The sequence below is a fragment of the Oncorhynchus mykiss genome, chromosome 2 (genome assembly GCF_013265735.2).
Source record: "Oncorhynchus mykiss isolate Arlee chromosome 2, USDA_OmykA_1.1, whole genome shotgun sequence".
In the NCBI taxonomy this organism is placed as follows: domain Eukaryota; kingdom Metazoa; phylum Chordata; class Actinopteri; order Salmoniformes; family Salmonidae; genus Oncorhynchus; species Oncorhynchus mykiss.
Genome location: NC_048566.1, coordinates 86,995,558 through 87,022,107, shown reverse-complemented (window position 1 = coordinate 87,022,107; position 26,550 = coordinate 86,995,558). Strand labels below are relative to the sequence as shown.

The following is a 26,550-nucleotide window of genomic DNA, read 5'->3' as shown; positions in this document are numbered from 1 at the left end:
ATCAGTTTGCAAACAATGTAAAAAATATATAATTGAGTTAATAAAGCCGCATACAAACATGGTCTCTCTGTTGTTTTCTTGAGTAAGGCAGCTCCAAAATGCAGGTGTTTCAGCCTAGCTCAGTGCTTTCTGTGGTGGTGGTGCAACCCAGCAGAAAATACAGAGCATTGCGCCATGATTGGCTCAGTGTTCAGTCACTTATGAGGACATTACGTCACCGCCAAGTCGAAGGGTAGAGCTAGAAAATTCAAGCCCCTTGGGTGCTACCATATGGCACATTAGAGGTGCCCACCCAAGAAGGCTCAAGGTCATTGGCCACAGATTACATCAAATCACATATCTACAGTAGCTTTGATTGGACTGATAATGTCAACATCATACTTTCAAAGTCATAGCTAGCAATTATCATCATGAAGTCTAAGATTAAGGGTCTCTTTTCCTAGTTTGCTGGCCATGCTGTCAATGAAGCATGATTTGTGCCAGGCTCAAAACAACTGTTAACTCAGAACTGGAAATCTGAGTGAGTTCAAGACAACTGGGAACTCGGGTGAAAAACAAATACATTTTGAATTGTCATTAGCAGTATGGCTGCAGTATGGCAGGTGGCATTGTCATGCTGGAGGGTTATGTCAGGATGAGCCTGCAGGAAGGGTACCACATGAGGGAGGAGGATGTCTTCCCTGTAACGCACAACGCTGAGATTGCCTGCAATGACAACAAGCTCAGTCCGATGATGCTGTGACACACCGCCCCAGACCATGACGGACCCTCCACCTCCAAATCGATCCCCCTCCAGAGTACAGGCCTCGTGTAACGCTCATTCAAATCAAATCTTATTGGTCACATACACATGGTTAGCAGATGTTAATGTGAGTGTAGCGAAATGCTTGTGCTTCTAGTTCCAACCATGCAGCAATATCTAACAAGTAATCTAACAATTTCAAAATCAAATCAAATTTTATTTGTCACATACACATGGTTAGCAGATGTTAATGCGAGTGTAGCGAAATGCTTGTGCTTCTAGTTCCGACAATGCAGTAATAACAAGTAATCTAACTAACAATTCCAAAACTACTGTCTTGTACACAGTGTAAGGGGATAAAGAATATGTACATAAGGATATATGAATGGGTGATGGTACAGAGCGGCATAGGCAAGATACAGTAGATGGTATCGAGTACAGTATATACATATGAGATGAGTATGTAAACAAAGTGGCATAGTTAAAGTGGCTAGTGATACATGTATTACATAAGGATACAGTCGATGATATAGAGTACAGTATATACGTATGCATATGAGATGAATAATGTAGGGTAAGTAACATTATATAAGGTAGCATTGTTTGAAGTGGCTAGTGATATATTTACATCATTTCCCATCAATTCCCATTATTAAAGTGGCTGGAGTTGAGTCAGTGTCAGTGTGTTGGCAGCAGCCACTCAATGTTAGTGGTGGCTGTTTAACAGTCTGATGGCCTTGAGATAGAAGCTGATCTTTATGGCCTTCCTGTGACATCGGGTGGTATAGGTGTCCTGGAGGGCAGGTAGTTTGCCCCGGTGATGCGTTGTGCAGACCTCACTACCCTCTGGAGAGCCTTACGGTTGAGGGCGGAGAAGTTGCCGTACCAGGCGGTGATACAGCCCGCCAGGATGCTCTCGATTGTGCATCTGTAGAAGTTTGTGAGTGCTTTTGGTGTCAAGCCGAATTTCTTCAGCCTCCTGAGGTTGAAGAGGCGCTGCTGCGCCTTCTTCACAATGCTGTCTGTGTGAGTGGACCAATTCAGTTTGTCTGTGATGTGTATGCCGAGGAACTTAAAACTTGCTACCCTCTCCACTACTGTTCCATCGATGTGGATAGGGGGGTGTTCCCTCTGCTGTTTCCTGAAGTCCACAATCATCTCCTTAGTTTTGTTGACGTTGAGTGTGAGGTTATTTTCCTGACACCACACTCCGAGGGCCCTCACCTCCTCCCTGTAGGCCGTCTCGTCGTTGTTGGTAATCAAGCCTAACACTGTTGTGTCGTCCGCAAACTTAATGATTGAGTTGGAGGCGTGCGTGGCCACGCAGTCGTGGGTGAACAGGGAGTACAGGAGAGGGCTCAGAACGCACCCTTGTGGGGCCCCAGTGTTGAGGATCAGCGGGGAGGAGATGTTGTTTCCTACCCTCACCACCTGGGGGCGGCCCGTCAGGAAGTCCAGTACCCAGTTGCACAGGGCGGGGTCGAGACCCAGGGTCTCGAGCTTGATGACGAGCTTGGAGGGTACTATGGTGTTGAATGCCGAGCTGTAGTCGATGAACAGCATTCTCACATAGGTATTCCTCTTGTCCAGATGGGTTAGGGCAGTGTGCAGTGTGGTTGAGATTGCATCGTCTGTGGACCTATTTGGGCGGTAAGCAAATTGGAGTGGGTCTAGGGTGTCAGGTAGGGTGGAGGTGATATGGTCCTTGACTAGTCTCTCAAAGCACTTCATGATGACGGAAGTGAGTGCCTACGGGGCGATAGTCGTTTAGCTCAGTTACGTTAGCTTTCTTGGGAACAGGAACAATGGTGGCCCTCTTGAAGCATGTGGGAACAGCAGACTGGGATAGGGATTGATTGAATATGTCCGTAAATACACCAGCCAGCTGGTCTGAGCATGCTCTGAGGATGCAGCTAGGGATGACGTCTGAGCCGGTAGCCTTGCGAGGGTTAACACATTTAAATGTTTAACTCGCGTTGCCTGCGGTGAAGGAGAGTCCGCAGGTTTTGGTAGCGGGCCGTGTCGGTGGCACTGTATTGTCCTCTAAGCGAGCGAATAAGTTGTTTAGTTTGTCTGGGAGCAAGACATCGGGGTGCGCGACTTGGCTGGTTTTCCTTTTGTAGTACGTGATTCACTGTAGACCCAGCCACATTCCTCTCATTTCTGAGCCATTGAATTGCGACTGTACTTTGTCTCTATACTGATGCTTAGCTTGTTTGATTGCCTTGCGGAGGGAATAGCTACACTGTTTGTATTCGGTCATGTTTCCGGTTGCCGTGCCCTGATTAAAATCAGTGGTTCGCGCTTTCAGTTTTGCGCGAATGCTGCCATCAATCCATGGTTACTGCATTGGGGAAGGTTTTAATAGTCGCTGTTGGTACAACATCACCGATGCACTTGCTAATAAACTCACTCACCGAATTAGCGTATACATCAATGTTGTTCAACGCTATCCAGAACATATCCCAGTCCACGTGATCGAAGCAATCTTGAAGCGTAGAATCAGATTGCTTGGACGAGCGTTGAACAGACCTGAGCACGGGCGTTTCCTGTTTTAGTTTCTGTCTATAGGCTGGGAGCAACAAAATTGAGTTGTGGTCAGATTTGCCGAAAGGAGGGCGAGGGATGGCTTTGTATGTGTCGCGAAAGTTAGAGTAACAATGATCCAGAATTTCCCAGCCCGGGTCGCGCATTCGATATGCTGATAAAATTTAGGGAGCCTTGTTTTCAGATTAGCCTTGTTAAAATCCCGAGCTACAATAAATACAGCCTCGGGATATGTGGTTTCCAGTTTACATAGAGTCCAATGAAGTTATTTCAGGGCCATCGAGGTGTCTGCTTGGAGGGGGGGGGGGGGGGGGGGGGGGGGGGATGCACACGACTAATTATAATTGAAGAGAATTCTCTTGGTAGATAATGCAGTCGGCATTTGATTGTAAGGAATACTAGGTCAGGTGAACAAAAGGACTTGAGTTCCTGTATGTTATTATGATCACACCACGACTCGTTAATCATAAGGCATACACCGCCGCCCTTCTTCTTACCAGAGAGATGTTTGTTTCTGTTGGTGCAATGCATGAAGAAACCAGGTGGCTGTACCGACTCTGGTAACGTATCCCGAGTGAGCCATGTTTCCGTGAAACATTCCTTCGACGATAAACGCGAATCCGACCATCACCCCCGGTGAGACAAAACCATGACTCGTCAGTGAAGAGCACTTTTTGCCAGTCCTGTCTGGTCCAGCAATGGTGGGTTTGTGCCCATAGGCGACGTTGTTGCTGGTGATGTCTGGTGAGGACCTGCCTTCCTACAATAGGCCTACAAGCCCTCAGTCCAGCCTCGCTCAGCCTATTGCAGACAGTCTGAGCACTGATGGAGTGATTGTGCGTTCCTGGTGTAACTCGGGCAATTGTTTTTGCCATCCTGTCCCACAGGTGTGATGTTCGGATGTACCGATCCTGTGCAGGTGTTGTTACACGTGGTCCGCCACTGCGAGGGCGATCAGCTGTCCGCCCTGTAGCGCCGTCTTAGGCGTCTCAGTATGGACATTGCAATTTATTGCCCAGGCCACATCTGCAGTCCTCATGCCTCCTTGCAGCATGCCTAAGGCACTTTCACACAGATGAGCAGGGACCCTGGACAACTTTCTTTTGGTGTTTTTCAGTAGAAAGGCCTCTTTAGTGTCCTAAGTTTTCATAACTGTGACCTTAATTGCCTAACGACCGTTCCACAGGTGCATGTTCATTAATTGTTTATGGTTCATTGAACAAGCATGGGAAACGGTGTTTAAACCCTTTACAATGAAGATCTGGGAAGTTATTTGGATTTTTACGAATTATCTTTTAAATACAGTGTCCTGAAAAAGGGGTGTGTCTTTTTTCCGAGTTTATGATGACTACATTGATTTGGGGTTGACTTTCCTCAGCCAGTGTGTTACATGTGCAAAAGTATTAAAATCTCACAACTCGATGAAACCGTCACTCTTGCGCAGACATTTGGAAAATAAGCCACAGGAGTTTGAGTGAGAATTAAGACGACTTTCGAGTAGTAAAACAAGTATGAGGGCAACATATACTTTTAATAAGACGGGGCTAGAAGCATCTTCTATATAGCCAGCTACCGAGTGGCTAGGACAGGCATGCCCCGTACTATTGTGTAGGACCTAATTCTTTCTGCTGCTGCAGATATGGCTGGGACAATGCTGGGGGAAAAGGCCCCAAAAAACTAGACAGACAATGCCTTCATCAAACAACACTGTTCCACAACGCACCAGTGACATGGCAGGAGATATTTTGAAACAATTACTGCTTTGCATACAAGCCAGTAAATTCTATGCCTTACAGCTGAATGAGTCAACAGACGTGGCAGGCCTGGAACAGCTCCTGGTATATGTTCGTTATGTTTATGGGGGGTCAATTAAGGAAGGTATCCTCTTCTGCAAACCACTGGAAACCAGGACAACAGGAGAGGACATTTTTAAAGTACTGGACAGCTTTGTGACATCAAATGGACTTTGGTGGTCAAGATGTGTTGGTATCTGTACTGATGGTGCAAAAGCCATGACAAGGAGACATAGTGGAGTGGTAACGTGCCTGCAAGCAGTTGCTCCCGATGCCACTTGGGTACACTGCAGCATCCACGAGGTGCTCTTGCTGCCAAGGGAATGCCTGACCGCTTGAAAAGACGTTTTGGACACTACAGTGAAAATGGTTGACTTTGTTAAAGCAAGGTGCCTGAACTCTCGTGTATTTTCTGCACTATGCAATGATATGGGCAGCGACCAAGTAACGCTTGGTTATCAAGGAGCAAAGTATTGACACGCTTTTTTTTAAATTGAGAGATTAAAAGTTTCCCTGACCATAATTTTCACCTGTCTGACCGCTTGCATGATAACGAGTTTCTCACACGACTGCCTATCTGGGGGATGTTCTTTCCTCACCTGACTGATCTGAATCCAGGATTACAGGGACTCTCCACAACTATATTCAATGTGTGGGACAAAATTGCAAGGAGAAGCCACCATTCCAAAACCATCATAAAAAAGCCAGACTACGGTTTGCAACTGCACATGGGGACAAAGATTGTACTTTTTGGAGAAATGTCCTCTGGTCTGATGAAACAAAAATAGAACTGTTTTGCCATAATGACCATTGTTATGTTTGGAGGAAAAAGGGGGAGGCATGCAAGCCGAAGAACACCATCCCAACCGTGAAGCACGGGGATGGCAGCATCATGTTGTGGGGGTGCTTTGCTGCAGGAGGGACTGTTGCACAAAATAGATGGCCTCATGAGGAAGGAAAATTGTGTGGATATATTGGCTTAAGGACAACAAAGTCAAGTTATTGGAGTGGCCATCACAAAGCTCTGAACTCAACCCAATAGAAAATTTGTCGGGCAGAACTGAAAAAGCATGTGCGAGCAAGGAGGCCTACAAACCTGACTCAATTACACCAGCTCTGTCAGGAGGAATGGGCCAAAATTCACCCAACTTATTGTGGGACGCTTGTAGAAGGCTACCTGAAACATTTGACCCAAGTTAAACAATTTAAAGGCAAAGCTACTAAATACTAATTTAGAGTGTCTGTAAACTTCTGACCCACTGGGAATGTGATGAAAGAAATAAAAGCTGAAAAATCACTACTATTATTCTGACATTTCACATTCTTAAAATAAAGTGGTAACTGACCTAAGACAGGGAAATTTTACTAGGATTAAATGTCAGGAATTGTGAAAAACTGAGTTTAAATGTATTTGGCTAAGGTGTATGTAAACTTCCACCTTAAACTGTACATACAGTGATGTGGGTGGGGCTGACTAACTAGTCAGTGAGGCAAACAAGTGTGCCAGTCTATGGCGCTTGTGTCTTTGTTAAATTTAAACAGGCAGTTATAGCTGTCGCACATATTTTGCTTGTCATTTCATGAATAAAGTTAGTCTTAAATATGTCAACTGTATTTACGTAATTCAATTGCTTTTGTTGGAGAGGGATGGTTTACTTGTCTTATTTACATACACCTGTTAAGTCACAAAACAATGTGAATGAACCGGAAGCACAACTTGTTCAGTCATGAAACACATGGCTGTGAACTCTGTAACACACGCAGTCTGGCATAAAACACTTTCCCACATAGCTCAGTGAAAACAACCAATAGTCACATAAATAGCTAGAACACAGAACGCTGAAATTAGTTTTCAGACAAAATTGAGTCGAGCTTTACACCAACTCACCCCTCTCTATTTCGGTCTGCTCAGTAGGCAAAGTACGGGTGAGAAAAACACTTGTCAAGCTAGTTTTCCAGTTCACTAGCAGTTAGGTTGTCCCTGGCAAGATGTCAGATGGAATGATGTAATTACGACACATTTGTCTGTCAAGTTAGATCACATGGACAGTTCATGAAGACTAACAAGGCATCACAGCACCAATTATTCAGATCATCCAACGGAGCAGCATTCACCATCAGGTTACAACAACACAATGTGGATTTCTATAGTCAGTCACAGTGTTTAGGGCCACATGTCCAGAGAGTAGACATTATAATATAAACACTATACCAGACCAAAATAGAGCAGTTCCAATCTGTTAACTACTACAGTTTTTTGGGGATTGAACCAAAAGGCTAATCAAGCGTTTTCCTAGTTGCAGTGTGACTCATCCGCTCCAGTCTCTGACCATGGCTGTTCTTTCCAATGGGAGTGAGGCTGGTTGGTGTGTAAGAGGGGAGCGCTCTGGGGGGCTGCCAGAGAGGTGCCCGATTATAAATACATCTGCTCTGTAGTGCTGATCAGAGTTTATGGAGGGAGGGAGCTGACACTGCACTGGTCTGGCCTGCATGTAGATAAAGAGGCACTCCGACTGTCATTTTCCACCACTCCTCCTAAGAGCTTCTGGCTTTCCCAGGATGCCTGCAGACACTGAATGAACTTCCAGGGACAGAGTACGCAGTAGGCAGGCAGCTCTCTGGTTCATTTTGGTACCCTTCGGAGAGTAGGCACTATAGGGAGGCAAGCTCTCTGGTTTATTTTGATACCACCTGCCTACGCTACAGGGAAACAGAACACTGACGTAATGTTTCTCAGTACATAGGTGGGCCGGACAGGAGTATATTATGAGATACAGCAGGGGACTGGCTGCTTGGAGTGCAAAACCATTTAAAAAAGGCAATAAATAATTTACTGCGAACAACACATTCAAATGGTGGGTTGGGGCTGTGAGGGTCCTCAGTTCAGGATGTGTTGTTACTGATTGCACAACGAGGAGATTACTGTTCCATGTTACATCTCTGATGTGGGGTGTATATTATTACTATATAGTTACACTTTACTATACCTCATATTCCAGGAGAAACAATAATATGTCATTATAACATGATTACGCAATGAGTGGTGATCCCTTTAATTAAAAAGAACACTACAACCACACTTCTGTCAGCGGGTATCACATCTGTCAAGCCCAACGCAAATAGAGGACGGATCTGATTTCACCTCCTTCAGATAAACTCAAGTCAGGAAGACACTTTGGAATGAGTTACTGGGACTCTAAACCCCAAGCTAGAAAACAAATCCAGTCTATTATATAGTACATGGTCTGCATATCAGTTAAATTCCTATGGTGTATTCATTAGTCAGATTCCATTGCAAAACATTTTGTATGTTGTAAAACATTTTGTAACGGGAACCGTTTACTCCAAACAGAAAATGTTTTGCAACAAAAACAAATGTTTCTATTGGACAAATTCACTTAGGCCCTTCCCGTTTCCTCCGCTTATTTCCATTTGGTTCCTAGTGTAAGCATTACAAAATATTTTGCAACGGAATCCGACTAATGAATTCAACCCTGATCCAGTCTTCTATAACACAATGTAGACAATAGTTTCCAGCTTACCTGGATAGGGCTGTTTTCCGTCTCTGATGGGCCAGTGTTTGTGCTGGGCTGGAGGGAGAGGGCGATGGGGACTGGGGGGTCCTGGTCCGGAGCAGGCGGAGGGACTCAACTCTGGGGGGCAGACTGCTGCGTCTACGCGCCACCCTGCCCACGGGACCAGAACCCATTCTCCTAAACGCTGCTGGCTCTGGCCTGCTGGATAAACAGGAACATAATAATGTTTACTCACTTTCATGTCACAGCTATCCCCAATCTGTGATGCACAAGTGTTTAATTCAACTCCACTTTAAAAATGTTTCATGTAGTCCAATGTTGACATGATCATTATAGATTACTACACAGAATGCACATTAACAACTTTTGATTTAGACTAGCTACATCATATAATAGAAAAGGCTCCAAAAATGAAAGGGGAGTAAAGGTACTCTGTTCAGTCTGACATCATGAGCCACAGGTCAATAGCCAAGAAGTCTGATAACCATTCTACAGTGACACCTTGGTGTGAAACTCGACTGACACAGGGGCTACACAAAAACACGTACTGTATGTAGACACTCTCGCTCCCCCATCTTCCCTCTCTCTGGCTCATAGATATGTCATAAATGTCAGTGGTTTGATTTATCCACAGGTGTAGGGCATTAACAGAGGAAGCACCTGCAGGGCTGGGGGGAGTGAGAGATATCCTCCCTGTGCCATATACCATTTACAAAACAGCACCGGGGTTGGGTGTAAGGGTGGCAGCCAGCCAGTCAACCACCAAACACCTGCCATTTTTCATTAATTTCCTCACCCTTCAAACAAGCTTCCTCTGCACATTACACCAACAAATAAGAATTTGTTCTTAACTGACTTGCCTAGTTAAAGAGATTATATATATATATATATACACACACACACACATACACACACACACACACACACACACACACACACACACACACAGTATATACAGTGCCTTGCGAAAGTATTCGGCCCCCTTGAACTTTGCGACCTTTTGCCACATTTCAGGCTTCAAACATAAAGATATAAAACTGTATTTTTTTGTGAAGAATCAACAACAAGTGGGACACAATCATGAAGTGGAACGACATTTATTGGATATTTCAAACTTTTTTAACAAATCAAAAACTGAAAAATTGGGCGTGCAAAATTATTCAGCCCCTTTACTTTCAGTGCAACAAACTCTCTCCAGAAGTGAGTGAGGATCTCTGAATGATCCAATGTTGACCTAAATGACTAATGATGATAAATACAATCCACCTGTGTGTAATCAAGTCTCCGTATAAATGCACCTGCACTGTGATAGTCTCAGAGGTCCGTTAAAAGCGCAGAGAGCATCATGAAGAACAAGGAACACACCAGGCAGGTCCGAGATACTGTTGCGAAGAAGTTTAAAGCCGGATTTGGATACAAAAAGATTTCCCACGCTTTAAACATCCCAAGGAGCACTGTGCAAGCGATAATATTGAAATGGAAGGAGTATCAGACCACTGCAAATCTACCAAGACCTGGCCGTCCCTCTAAACTTTCAGCTCATACAAGGAGAAGACTGATCAGAGATGCAGCCAAGAGGCCCATGATCATTCTGGATGAACTGCAGAGATCTCCAGCTGAGGTGGGAGACTCTGTCCATAGGACAACAATCAGTCGTATATTGCACAAATCTGGCCTTTATGGAAGAGTGGCAAGAAGAAAGCCATTTCTTAAAGATATCCATAAAAAGTGTCGTTTAAAGTTTGCCACAAGCCACCTGGGAGACACACCAAACATGTGGAAGAAGGTGCTCTGGTCAGATGAAACCAAAATTGAACTTTTTGGCAACAATGCAAAACGTTATGTTTGGCGTAAAAGCAACACAGCTCATCACCATCCCCACTGTCAAACATGGTGGTGGCAGCATCATGGTTTGGGCCTGCTTTTCTTCAGCAGGGACAGGGAAGATGGTTAAAATTGATGGGAAGATGGATGGAGCCAAATACAGGACCATTCTGGAAGAAAACCTGATGGAGTCTGCAAAAGACCTGAGACTGGGACGGAGATTTGTCTTCCAACAAGACAATGATCCAAAACATAAAGCAAAATCTACAATGGAATGGTTCAAAAATAAACATATCCAGGTGTTAGAATGGCCAAGTCAAAGTCCAGACCTGAATCCAATCGAGAATCTGTGGAAAGAACTGAAAACTGCTGTTCACAAATGCTCTCCATCCAACCTCACTGAGCTCGAGCTGTTTTGCAAGAAGGAATGGGAAAAAAATGTCAGTCTCTCGATGTGCAAAACTGATAGAGACATACCCCAAGCGACTTACAGCTGTAATCGCAGCAAAAGGTGGCGCTACAAAGTATTAACTTAAGGGGGCTGAATAATTTTGCACGCCCAATTTTTCAGTTTTGGATTTGTTAAAAAAGTTTGAAATATCCAATAAATGTCGTTCCACTTCATGATTGTGTCCCACTTGTTGTTGATTCTTCACAAAAAAATACAGTTTTATATCTTTATGTTTGAAGCCTGAAATGTGGCAAAAGGTCGCAAAGTTCAAGGGGGCCGAATACTTTCGCAAGGCACTGTATACACACACACAGTATATAAAATGGTGTAAGAAACTGGGCGATCACATTTTTATTTTGAACTACTGAAGAAATGTGGTGGTTATACTGTGTTGTTCCATAGAGTTTATGGGTTGGACCACTGGCTGAGGTTGACCTGTAAAGAAGGTGTAGGTCAGGCACAGGTCATTCCACTAAATACAATGGTCACATGACACATTTACCAATTATCAAGGCTATCCTACAAATGAGTACAATTAAACTTATGGAGGGGGAAAAAGTTCACATTACACAATCTGAAATCAACATTCTTTGAATATAGATTAAATACACAGCGATATTACAATCTCCTGCTGATGAGTGACTGAAATCTACTGGTGGGAGTTCCAGTGTGCTGTGACTACATCCTCTACTCTTAGATCAGAGCTCAGAGTCAGACACTTTACTCTGTACATGAGCCAGAGTGTGCTATAGTCAACAGCAGCTGTAATACCCCTGGCCTCTACTGGCCCTTAGCTCCTTGGTGCCTGGCCCCGTCAGTGTTGAAAAGCTGACATGCCTTTTCAGCGACTCGCTGAGAGGAGTCAAATCCACTCCCTGCCCTCTCTGTAATGTTGTGTCAAATTAGGGTAATCCCTTCCTTGACCCCGGGCGACCCGCTCTTCGTTTCAGCGATTTCAGCCACTTGACACTAATACGGGACCTGTGAGGAATGACAGGTATGCACACAGGCTTCTGGCACCGGCTCAAAGATGTGTGATATGCTTTTGTTATGAGAATGAGGCTGAGGCCAGCCTGCCTGCCAGGGAGACACGACATGGAACTGCTTGTCATTAGAACACAAAAATATTGATTTACGAAGTTGATGTAGAGGGGCGGGGACCTCAACCTATGCCCATTAAAAAATATAATTCATGTCAATCTTTTCCACCCTCCAAGAGTCTGTGCTTCAAGTTCTAATTGCGATGACATTTAACAGCGCATAAAATTATTTTTGTTTTGAAGTATTTTAAGCAACAACAGGAAGCTCATGGCTGTGGGATTGCCTACCTCCACCCACCAGTGTTGTATGCATGACTACCACATAATTAGTGCTATGAATGGAAAAACGGTATGAAAGTTAGATAAGTGGCAACTTTTACGACCTTGAATTTCCGGTTGAGGTTCTTTGCCCCTATGAGTAACATGCATGTTGATCATAAAGGTTCCCATATGTAACAGCAGTCTGTGGGAAAGTCATTCTGCTGGCTGGGAGCCAACTCCTCTGGCTGACCGATAAACGCATAAAAGTAGTCAATTCTCTTGGGCCCTCTCAGAGAAATTGACAGAGCCATAAATTGTATTGCTTAGTGAAAACATCTACATGAAGTAACCTCAAATCAGATAATATTCCAAATAAAAAAAGGTCTATCATTAATCAGTAATAGAAGCTGTGAATTGCAGTATGGAGAAGATGTTGCTCTTGCTGTGCATTTCTCAGTTGAACAATACAGATGTGTCTAACAGAGGATTTCTGACCAACCTGTCTTTGACCGACCCATCTGAGTCTGGGATAGAACCGGGAAGGGTCCCTCCTCTGGTCTGACTCACACTTCCCTGCTGGGACACGCCCCTTTGACTCCTCTTGGCTCTGATCTGGAGGGAGATGGAGACCATAACAATAACCTAACAATACTGAACGTCTCAGCTAATTGAGACAGTATAGACCAAATCTAAAATTGAGAGGAAGAAAAAAACGTAGTCCTATGAAAATACTTTTAATAAGTGAGTCGTAAAATGGCCTTCGAGTACAGTGCATTGCGAAAGTATTCGGGCCCCCTTGAACTTTGCGACCTTTTGCCACATTTCAGGCTTCAAACATAAAGATATAAAACTGTATTTTTTTGTGAAGAATCAACAACAAGTGGGACACAATCATGAAGTGGAACGACATTTATTGGATATTTCAAACTTTTTTAACAATCCAAAACTGAAAAATTGGGTGTGCAAAATTATTCAGCCCCCTTAAGTTAATACTTTGTAGCGCCACCTTTTGCTGCGGTTACAGCTGTAAGTCGCTTGGGGTATGTCTATCAGTTTTGCACATCGAGAGACTGAAATTTTTTCCCATTCCTCCTTGCAAAACAGCTCGAGCTCAGTGAGGTTGGATGGAGAGCATTTGTGAACAGCAGTTTTCAGTTCTTTCCACAGATTCTCGATTGGATTCAGGTCTGGACTTTGACTTGGCCATTCTAACACCTGGATATGTTTATTTTTGAACCATTCCATTGTAGATTTTGCTTTATGTTTTGGATCATTGCCTTGTTGGAAGACAAATCTCCGTCCCAGTCTCAGGTCTTTTGCAGACTCCATCAGGTTCTCTTCCAGAATGGTCCTGTATTTGGCTCCATCCATCTTCCCATCAATTTTAACCAACTTCCCTGTCCCTGCTGAAGAAAAGCAGGCCCAAACCATGATGCTGCCACCACCATGTTTGACAGTGGGGATGGTGTGTTCAGGGTGATGAGCTGTGTTGCTTTTACGCCAAACATAACGTTTTGCATTGTTGCCAAAAAGTTCAATTTTGGTTTCATCTGACCAGAGCACCTTCTTCCACATGTTTGGTGTGTCTCCCAGGTGGCTTGTGGCAAACTTTAAACAACACTTTTTATGGATATCTTTAAGAAATGGCTTTCTTCTTGCCACTCTTCCATAAAGGCCAGATTTGTGCAATATACGACTGATTGTTGTCCTATGGACAGAGTCTCCCACCTCAGCTGTAGATCTCTGCAGTTCATCCAGAGTGATCATGGGCCTCTTGGCTGCATCTCTGATCAGTCTTCTCCTTGTATGAGCTGAAAGTTTAGAGGGACGGCCAGGTCTTGGTAGATTTGCAGTGGTCTGATACTCCTTCCATTTCAATATTATCGCTTGCACAGTGCTCCTTGGGATGTTTAAAGCGTGGGAAATCTTTTTGTATCCAAATCCGGCTTTAAATTTCAATTTTTCAGTTTTTGATTTGTTAAAAAAGTTTGAAATATCCAATAAATGTCGTTCCACTTCATGATTGTGTCCCACTTGTTGTTGATTTTTCACAAAAAAAATACAGTTTTATATCTTTATGTTTGAAGCCTGAAATGTGGCAAAAGGTCGCAAAGTTCAAGGGGGCCGAATACTTTCGCAATGCACTGTATCTGGTTGAAAGGGAAGGTTCCAGGTCTAATCCAGACTGTGGCCCTTCATGAAAGTCCTCCAGTTAGCCAGAAGGGCAGTGTGAAAAATCTGCTTCCTCTACAAATTCTCAGAGGTAAATGGGTCAAATCCCTTCTCTTGTGTAATGTGACATCTTTTCTAAACGGAGAATGGCAACTGCATGCATGTGTGAAACGCAAGAGGTCAAACTAAAGCCTAAGATCCAAATAATACTGTAGGCCCAGGGAGAACTGCCACAGATCAGTCTCATTCAGCAGTTTCAGGCATCATGCTTTGTGTTCCTCTGGGAAGGCACACAGACTGAGTCCAAATGGGTCTTGAGGCTGTGTAAATCCAGCCAGTCATAAACACATAGCCCTTTGTTACAGTCTATAATTGCTAACGAAAACTCAACACTGTTGAAAAGTAATATTCTGAAAATCTGCAGATGATGAATACTGAGGGTCCCTGCAGAATAGCTTGATTTTTACAAAGTACTGTGCAGAATAACCACAAATACACATAAGGAGAGGAGGAAGAGGTGATGGATTTCGCTAGAAAAAGGGTGAGAGCCTGGGAAGATCTCAATTGCAGACTCCTCGGGTCCTCGTCGCCTTCTCAAAACCCATTGGAGGAGTAGGTCAGAGGGGAGGGACCTCGCTCTCATTCAACGAGTTTTGAGAAAGAGACGAAGAGAGGACACGAGGCATCTGCAATTGACATCTTCCCCACATTTCAGTACTTTCTCTACAGGTGAATGAGAGTTGACATAGCCTGTGGTTGACCCTGGCTAGCCGACCTGTGTGATTGAGGAAGTTGTCCTGCTGGCCTTGGAGGAGCGGCGCCTGGCAGAGCTGCCTTGGGATGGGGAAGGCTTACTGTCCCCACTCTGACAGTCTTTATCCAGCAGGTAGCACTGGGCCATCCTCACTAGCCGGGTGAACACGTTCTTAACACTGGACACCGATGAATCTATTGGGACACAATGGGTTCATTCAGGACATGAGGAAAAGTCTATGACATGGTGTAAGTATGTTTTATGTGTTGTAACAATCTCAAACATACACAGTACTTGACACAAAAACGTGTCTTTGAACTACAAAATGAAACATGCATTTTTCATGGTCATACCCATACAGTGTGTTTGTATGTGGTCCCCCATGTACTGCACAAATGAATGTTATCAGCAGCCTGTCGCATTGACTCCGGTGGTATAGTCTATCTGCTGTGAGCTAGGCAAACACACAGGGGAGAAGTCCCTATGCCAACCACACGTATGAACACCTGGAATCTAGATGGCAGAGTCTGATAAGCTATCGGCTATCTCAACAACAGGACAAGAGCCTATGGGGTTGTGAGCGCCTTTCACAGATAGTCGAATTTATACAGCTGCCACGTTGGGGAGATTTCCATTTCACTGCTCATCAAAGTATTGTTCATTAAACAATATTTCTAACTGCGTTATATACACCACAAATTGACAGGCTTAGCATTGGGAAATTTAATTTCTCAGCTTTTTGCCAGAACAAAACAGGTTAATCACATCACTTGCTGTATTAATCTAAAACTCAGTAATGTTTTCTGCCGACTTGCAGTCTTAGCACATCTTGACAATACCAACTTGCATATTTGATTTAATGTGGCCTAGGGTTTATGTGGGAATTAGTTATGACAGTACATCCATCTCACTTTTATGAGGCCATATAAAAAGGTGTGTGCCCTGTGCCAGTAATGTAGAAAGACTAGGGAGTCTTCACCCGTTGTACTGGATAGTACCTGGGATTTAGCCTGGTTATAGCTGGTCCATAAGCAGCCTGGTATAATGAACTGCCTCACCCTTCCTTACTGAGTTCTTGGCTTCCAATTTAGGTCCATCCACACTCTTCTCCTGCTCCTTCACCTTAGTGGGCAGTGGTGGTGGAATAGGTTTCTCAATTTTTCCTGCAACGAGAGAAATACACACTTAATATGAAGAAAATTACTATTAAAAAAAATGTTTGTGCTTGGTAACATTGGCACAAAATATTTTGTGGTCGTTTTATATTGATGGGGCTTTAACCAGCAAGGCATGAAACAGGCTAGCCATCTGCAGCTGACCAACAAGACAACTTTGATTGATTTACTAAGAGCAAGAAGGTACTGTACATGTCAAGTCAGACCTCAGCTATGTGATAACATGTACTGTAGGTCTACTGTATAAAGCCATATTTGAGGTTTTGGCCTTCCATTGAGTCATCTGATTTTAAATCTCTATTACCCCTGACCAACCCTTACATCTATAGATTTTGGCCCTCAATACATCAATCAATGCCAGAGGTGGATTATAAGTTATCTTCTGCAGTGATATTAAAACAATAACAAGAATTGACATGCATGTTCACATCCTCTGGAACATTACAAAAAGAAAGACAGGACTCCAAAAGAAAGCTTTCGGCCCATTTCCCATTGTTGACTTTGCGGTCCAAGTAAAATGCTGTGGATTTCCTCTAGGAGCTGATCAGTCAGGCTGAGGGAAGTCCATATACAGTATTTGGAGAGCGGTTGATGTTAATAGAGCAGAACACCACACGAAGATGACATCCGCTTCAAAGAGCAGGAGCCAAACAGATTAGCAGATGATGCAAAATAAAGGTTTAGCCCTGCAGACTAATGCTATAATGACAGAGGCAGGCTGGGTAATCCACTAAAGATTTTCTGTGCCATTTCAGAGGAAGGCTTTCTTCCACCACTCTCCACAAGAAGAGTGGGAGCCAGAGTGACTGCTCAGTTCACAAGACCAGGAAGTTCCAGCCTAAGATTGTCACTTCCTACTGAACCTGGACACCTGGTCTCTTTAGAGTGGACTAGAGTGTTTGAACTGTGGGGAAGAAGAGTGTGTGCTATAAATAAATGGTACAGTATGTTATGCTTGTTTCCCAGATGTAGGTGTATGTCCTAGTACAGCTTGGCTTTGTCTGCTGGACATGTAGTCCATGTTTGCAGTTTCACAGAGGAGGGAGCTGGGGCAGAGCCTGGATAATGTAAGGTTGTTTGGCTTAACCCTGTGATTTTAAGAGTGACCTCATCTGCCCTCGGGTTCTTTGCTGACTCAAGGCAGTAATCACACACACAGTCAATGAGCTCACCCCCAATGACTGACAAGCAGAGTCTGACTCTGGACCTGATAAGAAGCTATAAGAATGACTGCTTTCAGTTTCAAATGACATCCTCTGTGAGTAAGCCGATTCGTAATTGCCCTGGAATTAGCGATGACATACTGTTTCCAAGGTTGTGTTTTTCTTTTCATAAGTGCTGCCCTCAGGATCATAGTAGACAATCAGCAGTCCTCATCAGATTCGTCTGATATTGCTGATCAACTTCAAAACACCAACTATAAACAGACTAAAATGAGAGTGTGCATTTATCATTCGGAACACATTGATAAAACTCCCCGTCATCATTCTGGGAGAGCAGTGTTGAACTGAACTTGTGCCAAGACATTACAGGACTCCAGCCTTCCAAGGCATACAGGACTACTTTCATCCCCAAACCTAAAGATCCCAATTCATCTATAAGTACTGTACAGTGTGTGTGGTCACTGGCCTAATGGTGGCTTTATTGCCTTCATACAATACATGACTGTATCAGTGTATGTATCTTAGGGCAGAATGTTGGTGGTGGAAGAGTATAAAAGGGTAATCCACAGGGAAAAAGATTTAGAACCTCTGTAGGATTCCCGATAGTGTGTCTGTGCATCCCAGGTATATCACAGATCAGAGCCAATAGACATGTCGAAGCATCAAACCTATAGGCCTACATTCCTGAGATACTACAAGGAAACTAGAGTTAGTTCTATAATAACAATGGCTGACAAAAGTAATTAATGCGAAAGCTCACCACAGATAAGCAGTGAAAACACATTTCTGCCCTGAAACTGATAGCAACCACTTCCTCTCTGATGCACAGATAAACATAATGTTGGCCCTGCAACCTGTAGCCACGGCACCTACGGACAGATTAAACCCGTCTGTGCTGATGCATGTCCAGCAACGCCACATACACTAGGTCAGCACTAACAGTCGACTACTCGAAGTAGCTACTTAAGGTTTGGATGGCAACAGACCTTTAAGGGCCTTTACACCTCATGATTAACTACAACATTGGTGTGGATTAGGAAACATGCCATTGTACAGTCATAGCAAAGCCTGGTGTAGCCCTAACCAGCATTGTGAATTTACATTATGCTAAATAATGTACTGTAAAAGTCAAGCCAATAGGGCACATGCTGCAGCATTAGCATCAAGACAGGACTAGAACACTAGATTAGCATGGCATTGTTGTGTTGTCTAAAACTGGTGTGCCCTAAGGCCAAAGCAGTTCACTGAACTGAACTTGCTGGTGCCGTCGGTCTTTACATCACCAATATAGTGCAGCCTAAGGGGTAGAGCTAACATTCATCAACACAAACCAATACATACGATCCCACGATATCCATGTAGCACCACATTTGACAGGCAGGATATCCTTCCTCAGCTTCACATGCCACAAAACAGAAAGACAAATATGAATTGCTTTCCACAGGGAGCCCACTGCATGAAAAGACACAGACATTTGTAGCCACAGGTAAGAGAAGAGATTTGGATTCATTATATTCCATATAGAGAGTAATAGTAATGGCATATTTTTGTAGGCAAGAAACTCAGTCATGGCTCGTTGGCAAAAGCCTAGATGAAATTCATATTTTTTTGATAAATGACAAAAAATAAGGTCTGTAGTAAACAGGCTTAGGATATCTTATACGCTTTGTTCTATAAGAATCAGCTAACTTCACTTTTCTGAATTTTTAAGCATTTATGTAATCATAATTCATAAAAGGCCATGTTAACTGACTGATATCTCATAGAACAAAATGTATAACATCTAAACCGGTGTTAACCTCAGACCTTATTTTCAACAATTATCCCAAAGCCCCATAGGAGTGGCTGAACGAACCAGAGAACTAATTTCCGTTTTTTAGGACTACAAGCTGGCGAACTTGACAGTGTACATGAATGTCAATGCACATGAAGTCATTACTGTGTGTATAATGCCAAGCGCGCTATAACATTTAAATCCCTTTAAGAGACTAGAGCAATTTCAGTCAATCATATTCCAAATGACCACTAGAAAAGACCAAAGACCACAAGCGAAACATTAAAGATGGGCGTCTAGTTGAGGATGTGGAATTACGAGGGAACACAGCCTGTATTTATGCCCTGGGTCACAGTCATGGTTAACGACAAACTTACAGGAGCTGTGTGGACTTGCAGACATCTTATCAGTCTAGCTCATCTCCTTAACATCAAAGATTCCTTATTCAAAAGAACCTGCCCACCTTCACAGGCTTTGGCCTGTGGGGAAACGGAGTCAGGGAGATATTTGAGGAGAATAAGCCCACATTCAAGTCTAAACCCCCTGAATGAACAGATACAGCAGCTTGTTCATGTCATATTACTCAATCATTTCTTCAGGTTGCCTGACAGCTGGCAGGTTAATAGATAAAGAGGTGAGCCAGTAAAATAAAACAAAAAAGAAAATATCCGGTTATCAGGTTGTTTAGAAAAGTGCACACCACTTAAGTTGACCAAAACATGAGATGTTAACACCTTGCAGAGCTTAGGGAAACTTCAATCACTTTAAAGGTCAAACAGACAAACAGGCTGTTGAAATGTCCTAGCGGAATAGGTGAAGTGGCGGTGTGGAAGAGAGGGCAGAGGTCCAAAGCAGCAGGAAACCTGATAAAGGGTAAAAGGAGCTCAAAAACAGGACAACGGCTACAAAACAGCCAGGGACGGAGCCAAGGAACACAGCAGAACAATACTAAATAAGTAGTTACCTGCGTAAGAAAAATGCCTGTTTTCATAAGATTGTTTTCATAAACTGAGTCAACTTATGTAAAAAATTAAAATACAACTAAAGTAGACAAGACCAAGCAACATTAATATCAATGCATGGTCCGTTTTTACCACTGGAAAGACATCACAGAATAAGTGAGGTGTATAGTGATTATATGAAGATTATCTAGCTCCGTTTCGCAGTACTGCTTTGCAACCCAGTTACTCCCAAGTTATAGTAGGCCTACAAAAGAAAAGGTGTCAGTTATGTCAACATCTTACAGCATGCTCAAATTTCTCTTATTCATTTTCGTAACGCAATCCACTTAGACATGGAGATCTCAACTGCTTCAGTGACTGATTAAGAAATGAGGGATTGAATAGTCAACTCATCCTTCCATCTGTATAATAGCCTTTCTGGATCAATTCCATAAAAACCAAAAGGGATTTTAATTTCCCACATGCCAAGACCTAAACAGTGTTATAACTGCAATGCATACAAACAGGCTGCTTCCTCCTTTAGGACAGCAGGACTGTAAGCTTTTCATATGAATCCTTTTCCAAATATTCTCAGGAATGTGAGTCAGGTTGCACATTGTGAGATTTGACAATTCAACGATATTTGCACTACTACAACTGATATGCTGTTATAGCATAGGAGATGACCCACCAATGCAGTTCTGTGTAAGCCCACATAGGTTCTCAGTGGAGTGTGTGACATGTGTGAACACTAATTTTAGACCAAACTCAAATAAATTATTACAGTCCCTGTACCCAGGCATAAACTGGCAATTGCAAAACATGGTCCTAAATTGCATTGGAGGATGATCCCCCTGCTTTTCAATACATTACAACAGAAACCTGTGAACACACCACACCTGGGCCAGTATCGGGAAGGTAGGCATCTAATAGACTATCACCTTGTTAGAGCCTCTTCTAAAAGAGTGAGGGGGACAAATAGATAGTCTCGATCACCTTTCTCTAACGCATGTAATCACTCATTCCTCAGATTTATTGTCAACTGTCTGGAGCCCTAACAAACACCTAGGGCCTTGAAAATTGCATTCTCACATAATCAATTATTGTTGATACTTGTTACACCAAGATCTCAAAAGTGTCTGAGGGGAGTTGCTACCGTTTCACGATGTTACAGTATCTATACACAAAACCTATGATATCTTTCATATAATAGACTGACGTTTATTATGAGGCAAAGAAGTCATTATCCAAGGGTAGATTCCCCACATTAATAATGTTCCTGGCAGCCTGTTTGTTTAATATTTATTCAAGTGGCACGAGCGGACGCGTCAGATGTAAGCTACCAAAACTGCCCACTTCGCAGGGTGCTAAACAACTCCCAGTGTGCATTCCTCCACACAGAAATAAGAACACACAAGTATAAACCAACATTGCCCTCTGTTTTAAGGACTCCAAGTCTGCTGCAAAGGGTCAGACTGGGGGGGCCAAGAAGTGTTAGTGGAGACCAAGGAGCTGCTTTACATCCATTCTAAAAAGGACCCGGACAATAACTCAACCTTTAATTTATGATGGCAACACACTGACAGAAGCAGTGTCCAACCACCAGCTCAGAAAGAAATGACAGGCTGTGACATACACAGGTCTTATCCTCTCACTCGGAGACTGATAAGACTGCACAGCACGTTGTCGTGTGTGAGTGCATTGTTTTTGACTTGGGCGTAGACATATGAGGCAGCTTCATCCCCTCCGGGGACCTGACGAGGCAACGCAGCTCCAAGAAGATCAGGCCCTGCCTTGAAAATAACAGTTTCTTCTCCAGATGGCTGACAGTCACATGAATACCCACTGCATAAAATATCTGCCCTTTGCATTGTATAAAGGCCCGTCATTTCCTGAAGGAGACAGAAACATAGTACTGAGCCCAGCATACTGAGCCCAGATCATTATCGCAAGTTCGCACTTTGGCTCTATAAACAGTGGACTGTAAGCACATCTTAACCCCTCAATAAGTAAACATTATCAGGGAAATATTAATAAATCGAGGCCTCCTGCTGGGGCTGGTTCCCCTGCATGTGCACCAATTCAGAAGACCTCCCATTCTGGTAAACCTGTTGTGACAGTCCTCCTCAGGGTAACCATATGGGTGACTGGAGATCAAATCAAATTTTATTTGTTACATGCACCGAATAAAACAGCTGTAGACCTTACTGTGAAATGCTTACTTACAAGCCCTTAACCGCTCTACGACAGCAGTTCCCAAACTTTTTAGTCATTCAACCTGCAGCTGCCCTCTAGCACCAGGGTCAGCACACTCACAATGGCAAAAAATCATTTGAAAGCCTGACTCAGACACACACTAAACGATACATTTATTAAACATACAAATTAGTGTGAGTTTGTCACTTCCCACGAGCTGGGTTGTGACAAAGAGCTCTTATAGGGCCAGGGCACAAATAAAATAATCAATAATTTTGCTCTTTATTTAGCCATCTTACATATAAACCCTTATTTGTTCAAAAAGTGTGAATAACTCACCACTGGTTAATGAGAAGGGTGTGCTTGAAAGGATACACATAACTCTGCAATTTTGGGTTGTATTGGAGAGAGTCTCAGTCTTAAATAATTTTCCAGTCTGTGCCTGTATTTATTTTCATGCTAGTGAGGGCCTGAGAATCCATGCTCACACAGGTACGTGGTTGCAAAGGGCATCAGTCTTTTAACAACGTGATTTGCCAAGGTAAGAAACTCTGAGCGTAAGCCTATCCAGAAATCTGCCAGTAGCTTCTGATTCAATTTTCACAGAACCGCTTGTTGCAATTTCGATGAGGCTCCCTTGTTCTTTGCTATATCACATTTGACATTGTCCGTAAGCTTGAGTTCACTTGCACACACAAACAAAACTCATACACAATTCTGGAAAGACCTGTGTGTTGTCCTTTTTAACGCAGACAGAAAAGAGCTCCAACTTCTTAATCATAGCCTCAATTTTGTCCTGCATATCGAATATAGTTGCGGAGAGTCCCTGTAATCCTAGATTCAGATCAGTCAGGTGAGGAAAAAACATCCCCCAGATAGGCAGTTGTGAGAGAAACGCGACATCATGCAAGCGGTCAGACAAGTGAAAATGATGGTCAGTAAAGAAAACTTTAAGCTCGTTTCTCAATACTTTTCCCCTTGATAACCAGCGCACTTCTGTATGTTGTAAAAGCGTTACATGGTCGATGCCCATATCATTGCATAGTGCAGAAAATACACCAGAGTTCAGGCACCTGACAAAGTCAACCATTTTCCCTGTAGTGTCCAAAACGTCTTTCATGCCGTCAGGCATTCCCTCGTCAGGCATTCCCTCGTCAGGCATTCCCTCTCGGTGGATGCTGCAGTGTACCCAAGTAGCGACGGGAGCTACAGCTTGCACAGACGTTACCACTCCACTATGTCTCCTTGTCATGGCTTTTGCACCATTAGTACAGATACCAACACATCTTGACCACCAAAGTCCATTTGATGTCACATAGCTGTCCAGTACTTTAAAAATATCCTCTCATGTTGTCCTGGTTTCCAGAAGAGGATGTCTTCCTTAATTGACCCCCCATAAACGTAATGGACATACCACAAGGAGTTGTGCCAGGCCCGCCACATCTGTTGACTCATTCAGCAGTAATGCATATAATTCACTGGCTTGTATGCGAAGTAGTAATTGCTTCAAAACATCTCTTGCCTTGTCACGGATGCGTCGTGAAACAGTGTTGTTGTGATGAAGGCATTAACTGCATTGTCCCAGCCATATCCGTAGCAGCAGGAAGAATAAAGTCCTCCACAATAGTATGGGGCTTGCCTGTCCTAGCCACTCGGTAGCTCACCATATAAGATGCTAGTAGTCCCTTCTTATTAAATGCTAATCTGTTGCTTTTATACATGTCTTACTTCTCGAAAGTAATCTTTATTCTCGCTCCAAAACCTCCTGTGGCTAATTTTTCAAAATGTCATGGTTCGTTTTTAAATGGCTGCACAAAAGAGTGAAGTTTTCCCACGAGAGCGTAACGGTTAATGTGATTGGATGTTAATTATTTGACTAGGCTACCTGTATTTGACAGTGTGTTGTTATTTTTCTGAACACTAGATGGTTTCATTTAAGGCAGTGAAACGAGGCTACTGAGGCGGGAAAAAAAAAAACTTACCCAAATGTATAGCCCCGTTTGAAAATATAAATGAACTGACGGAAAATATGAAGATTTTATATATTTTTTAACATGTTAATCACATTTTTATTTGGAGTACCCCCGACAGCGTTGCGCGTACCCCTGTTTGGGAATACCTGCTCTATGGGATCGGTGTCCCCCCACGGGACAGTTGAGCTAGCGTAGGCTAATGTGATTAGGATGAGGTTTTAAGTAACAAGAACATTTCTCAGAACAGACATATCTGATATGGGCAGAAAGCTTAAATTCTTGATAATCTAACTGCACTGCCCAAATTATAGTAGCTATTACAGTGAAAGAATACCATGTTATTGTTTGAGGAGAGTGCACAGTTATGAACTTGAACATGTATTAATTCAGCAATTAGGCACATTTGGGCAGTCTTGATAACATTTTGAACAGAAATACAATGATTCATTGGATCAGTCTAAAACTTTGCCCATACACTGTTGACAACTAGTGACCACAATATCAATTGCGCCTAACCTGGAATAGTACATTATGGCCTCTCTCTCGCATTTCAAACATTTTTTTTCTTTGTACCATCTTTTACCAGATCTGTATTTATTCTCCTACATTAATTTAACATTTCCACAAACTTCAAAGTGTTTCCTTTCAAATAGTATCAAGAATATGCATATCCTTGCTTAAGGTCCTGAGCTACAGGCAGTTAGATTTGGGTATATAATTTTAGGTAAAAATTGAAAAAGAAAGGGGACAGATCATTCACCAACAACGCCGTTTTAAGAAAATGTAGTTAAGAAAATATTAACTAAATACATTTTTAAAAAGAACAATAAAATAAAGGGAAACCAATACCGAGTCAATGTGCGGGGGAACAGGTTAAAATAAAATAAAAAGTTGAGGTAATTTGTACAGCAGCTTGTGAAAGTATTCACCCCCCTTGGAATTTTTCCTATTTTGTTGCCTTACAACCTGGAAATAAAATTTAATTTTGGGGGGGGGGTTGTATCATTTGATTTACATAACATGCTTTGAAGATGCAAACTATTTTTTCATTGTGAAACAAAAAAAGAAATAAGACAAAAACAGAAAATGTCACCCCCCCCCCCCCAAAGTCAATACTTTGTAGAGTCACCTTTCTCAGCAATTACAGCTGCAAGTCTCTTGGGGTATGGCTCTATAAGCTTGGCACATCGAGCCACTGGGATTTTTGCCCATTCTCCAAGGTAAAACTGCTCCAGCTCCTTCAAGTTGGATGGGTTCCGCTGGCGTACAGCAATCTATAAGTCGTATCACAGATTCTCAATTGGATCGAGGTCTGGTCTTTGACTAGGCCATTCCAATACATTTAAATGTTTCCCCTTAAACCACTTGAGTGTTGCTTAGCAGTATGCTTAGGGTCATTGTCCTGCTGGAAGGTGAACCTCTGTCCCAGTCTCAAATCTCTGGAAGACTGAAACAGGTTTTCCTCAAGGATTTCCCTGTATTTAGCGCAATACATAATTCCTTCAATTCTGACCAGTTTCCCAGTCCCGACCGATGAAAAACATCCCCACAGCATGATGCTGGTATTTTCGGGGTGATGAGAGGTGTTGGGGTTTGCGCCAGACATAGTGTTTTCCTTGATGGCCAAAATGCTCAATTTTAGTCTCATCTGACCAGAGTACCTTCTTCCATATGTTTGGGGAGTCTCCCACATGCCTTTTGGCGAACACCAAACGTGTTTGCTTATTTTTTTCTTTAAGCAATGGCTTTTTTTCTGGCCACTCTTCCGTAAAGCCCATCTCTGTGGAGTGTACGGCTTAAAGTGGTCCTATGGACAGATACTCCAATCTCCACTGTGGAGCTTTGCAGCTCCTTCAGGGTTATCTTTGGTCTCTTCTTTGCCTCTATGATTAATGCCCTCCTTGCCTGGTCCGTGAGTTTTGGTGGGCGGCCCCGTTTTGGCAGGTTTGTTGTGGTGCCATATTCTTTCCATTTTTGAATAATGGATTTAAAAAAGGTGCACCATGGGATGTTCAAAATTTTGAAAATGTCTTTATAAGCCAAAACTGATCTGTACTTCTCCACAACTTTGTCCCTGTCCTTTTTGGAGTGTTCCTTGGTCTTCATGGTGCCGCTTGCTTAGTGGTGCCCCTTGCTTAATTGCAGACTCTGGGGCCTTTCAGAACAGATATAGATATATACACACACTGAGATTATGTGACTCTTAGA

General features: G+C 43.0%; 1 protein-coding gene across 4 annotated transcripts in view; it reads right to left on the bottom strand.

Annotated features, from left to right (window-relative positions):
* The window catches only part of si:ch211-266k8.4 (carabin), a 54,227-nt gene that overhangs the window by 5,446 nt on the left and 22,231 nt on the right, over positions 1-26,550 (bottom strand). For 2 of the 4 annotated variants that reach the window (XM_021575388.2, XM_036958123.1), the window contains 4 exons: positions 16,179-16,283; positions 15,142-15,314; positions 12,694-12,806; positions 8,625-8,819 (listed from right to left, as the gene is read on the bottom strand). In XM_021575388.2, coding sequence (XP_021431063.2) covers positions 8,625-8,819; positions 12,694-12,806; positions 15,142-15,314; positions 16,179-16,283 — 586 coding nt within the window. Of the gene's footprint in view, positions 1-8,624; positions 8,820-12,693; positions 12,812-15,141; positions 15,315-16,178; positions 16,284-26,550 lie in introns of those variants that run through there. The other 2 variants (XR_005038628.1, XR_005038629.1) reach the window with 2 other exon arrangements.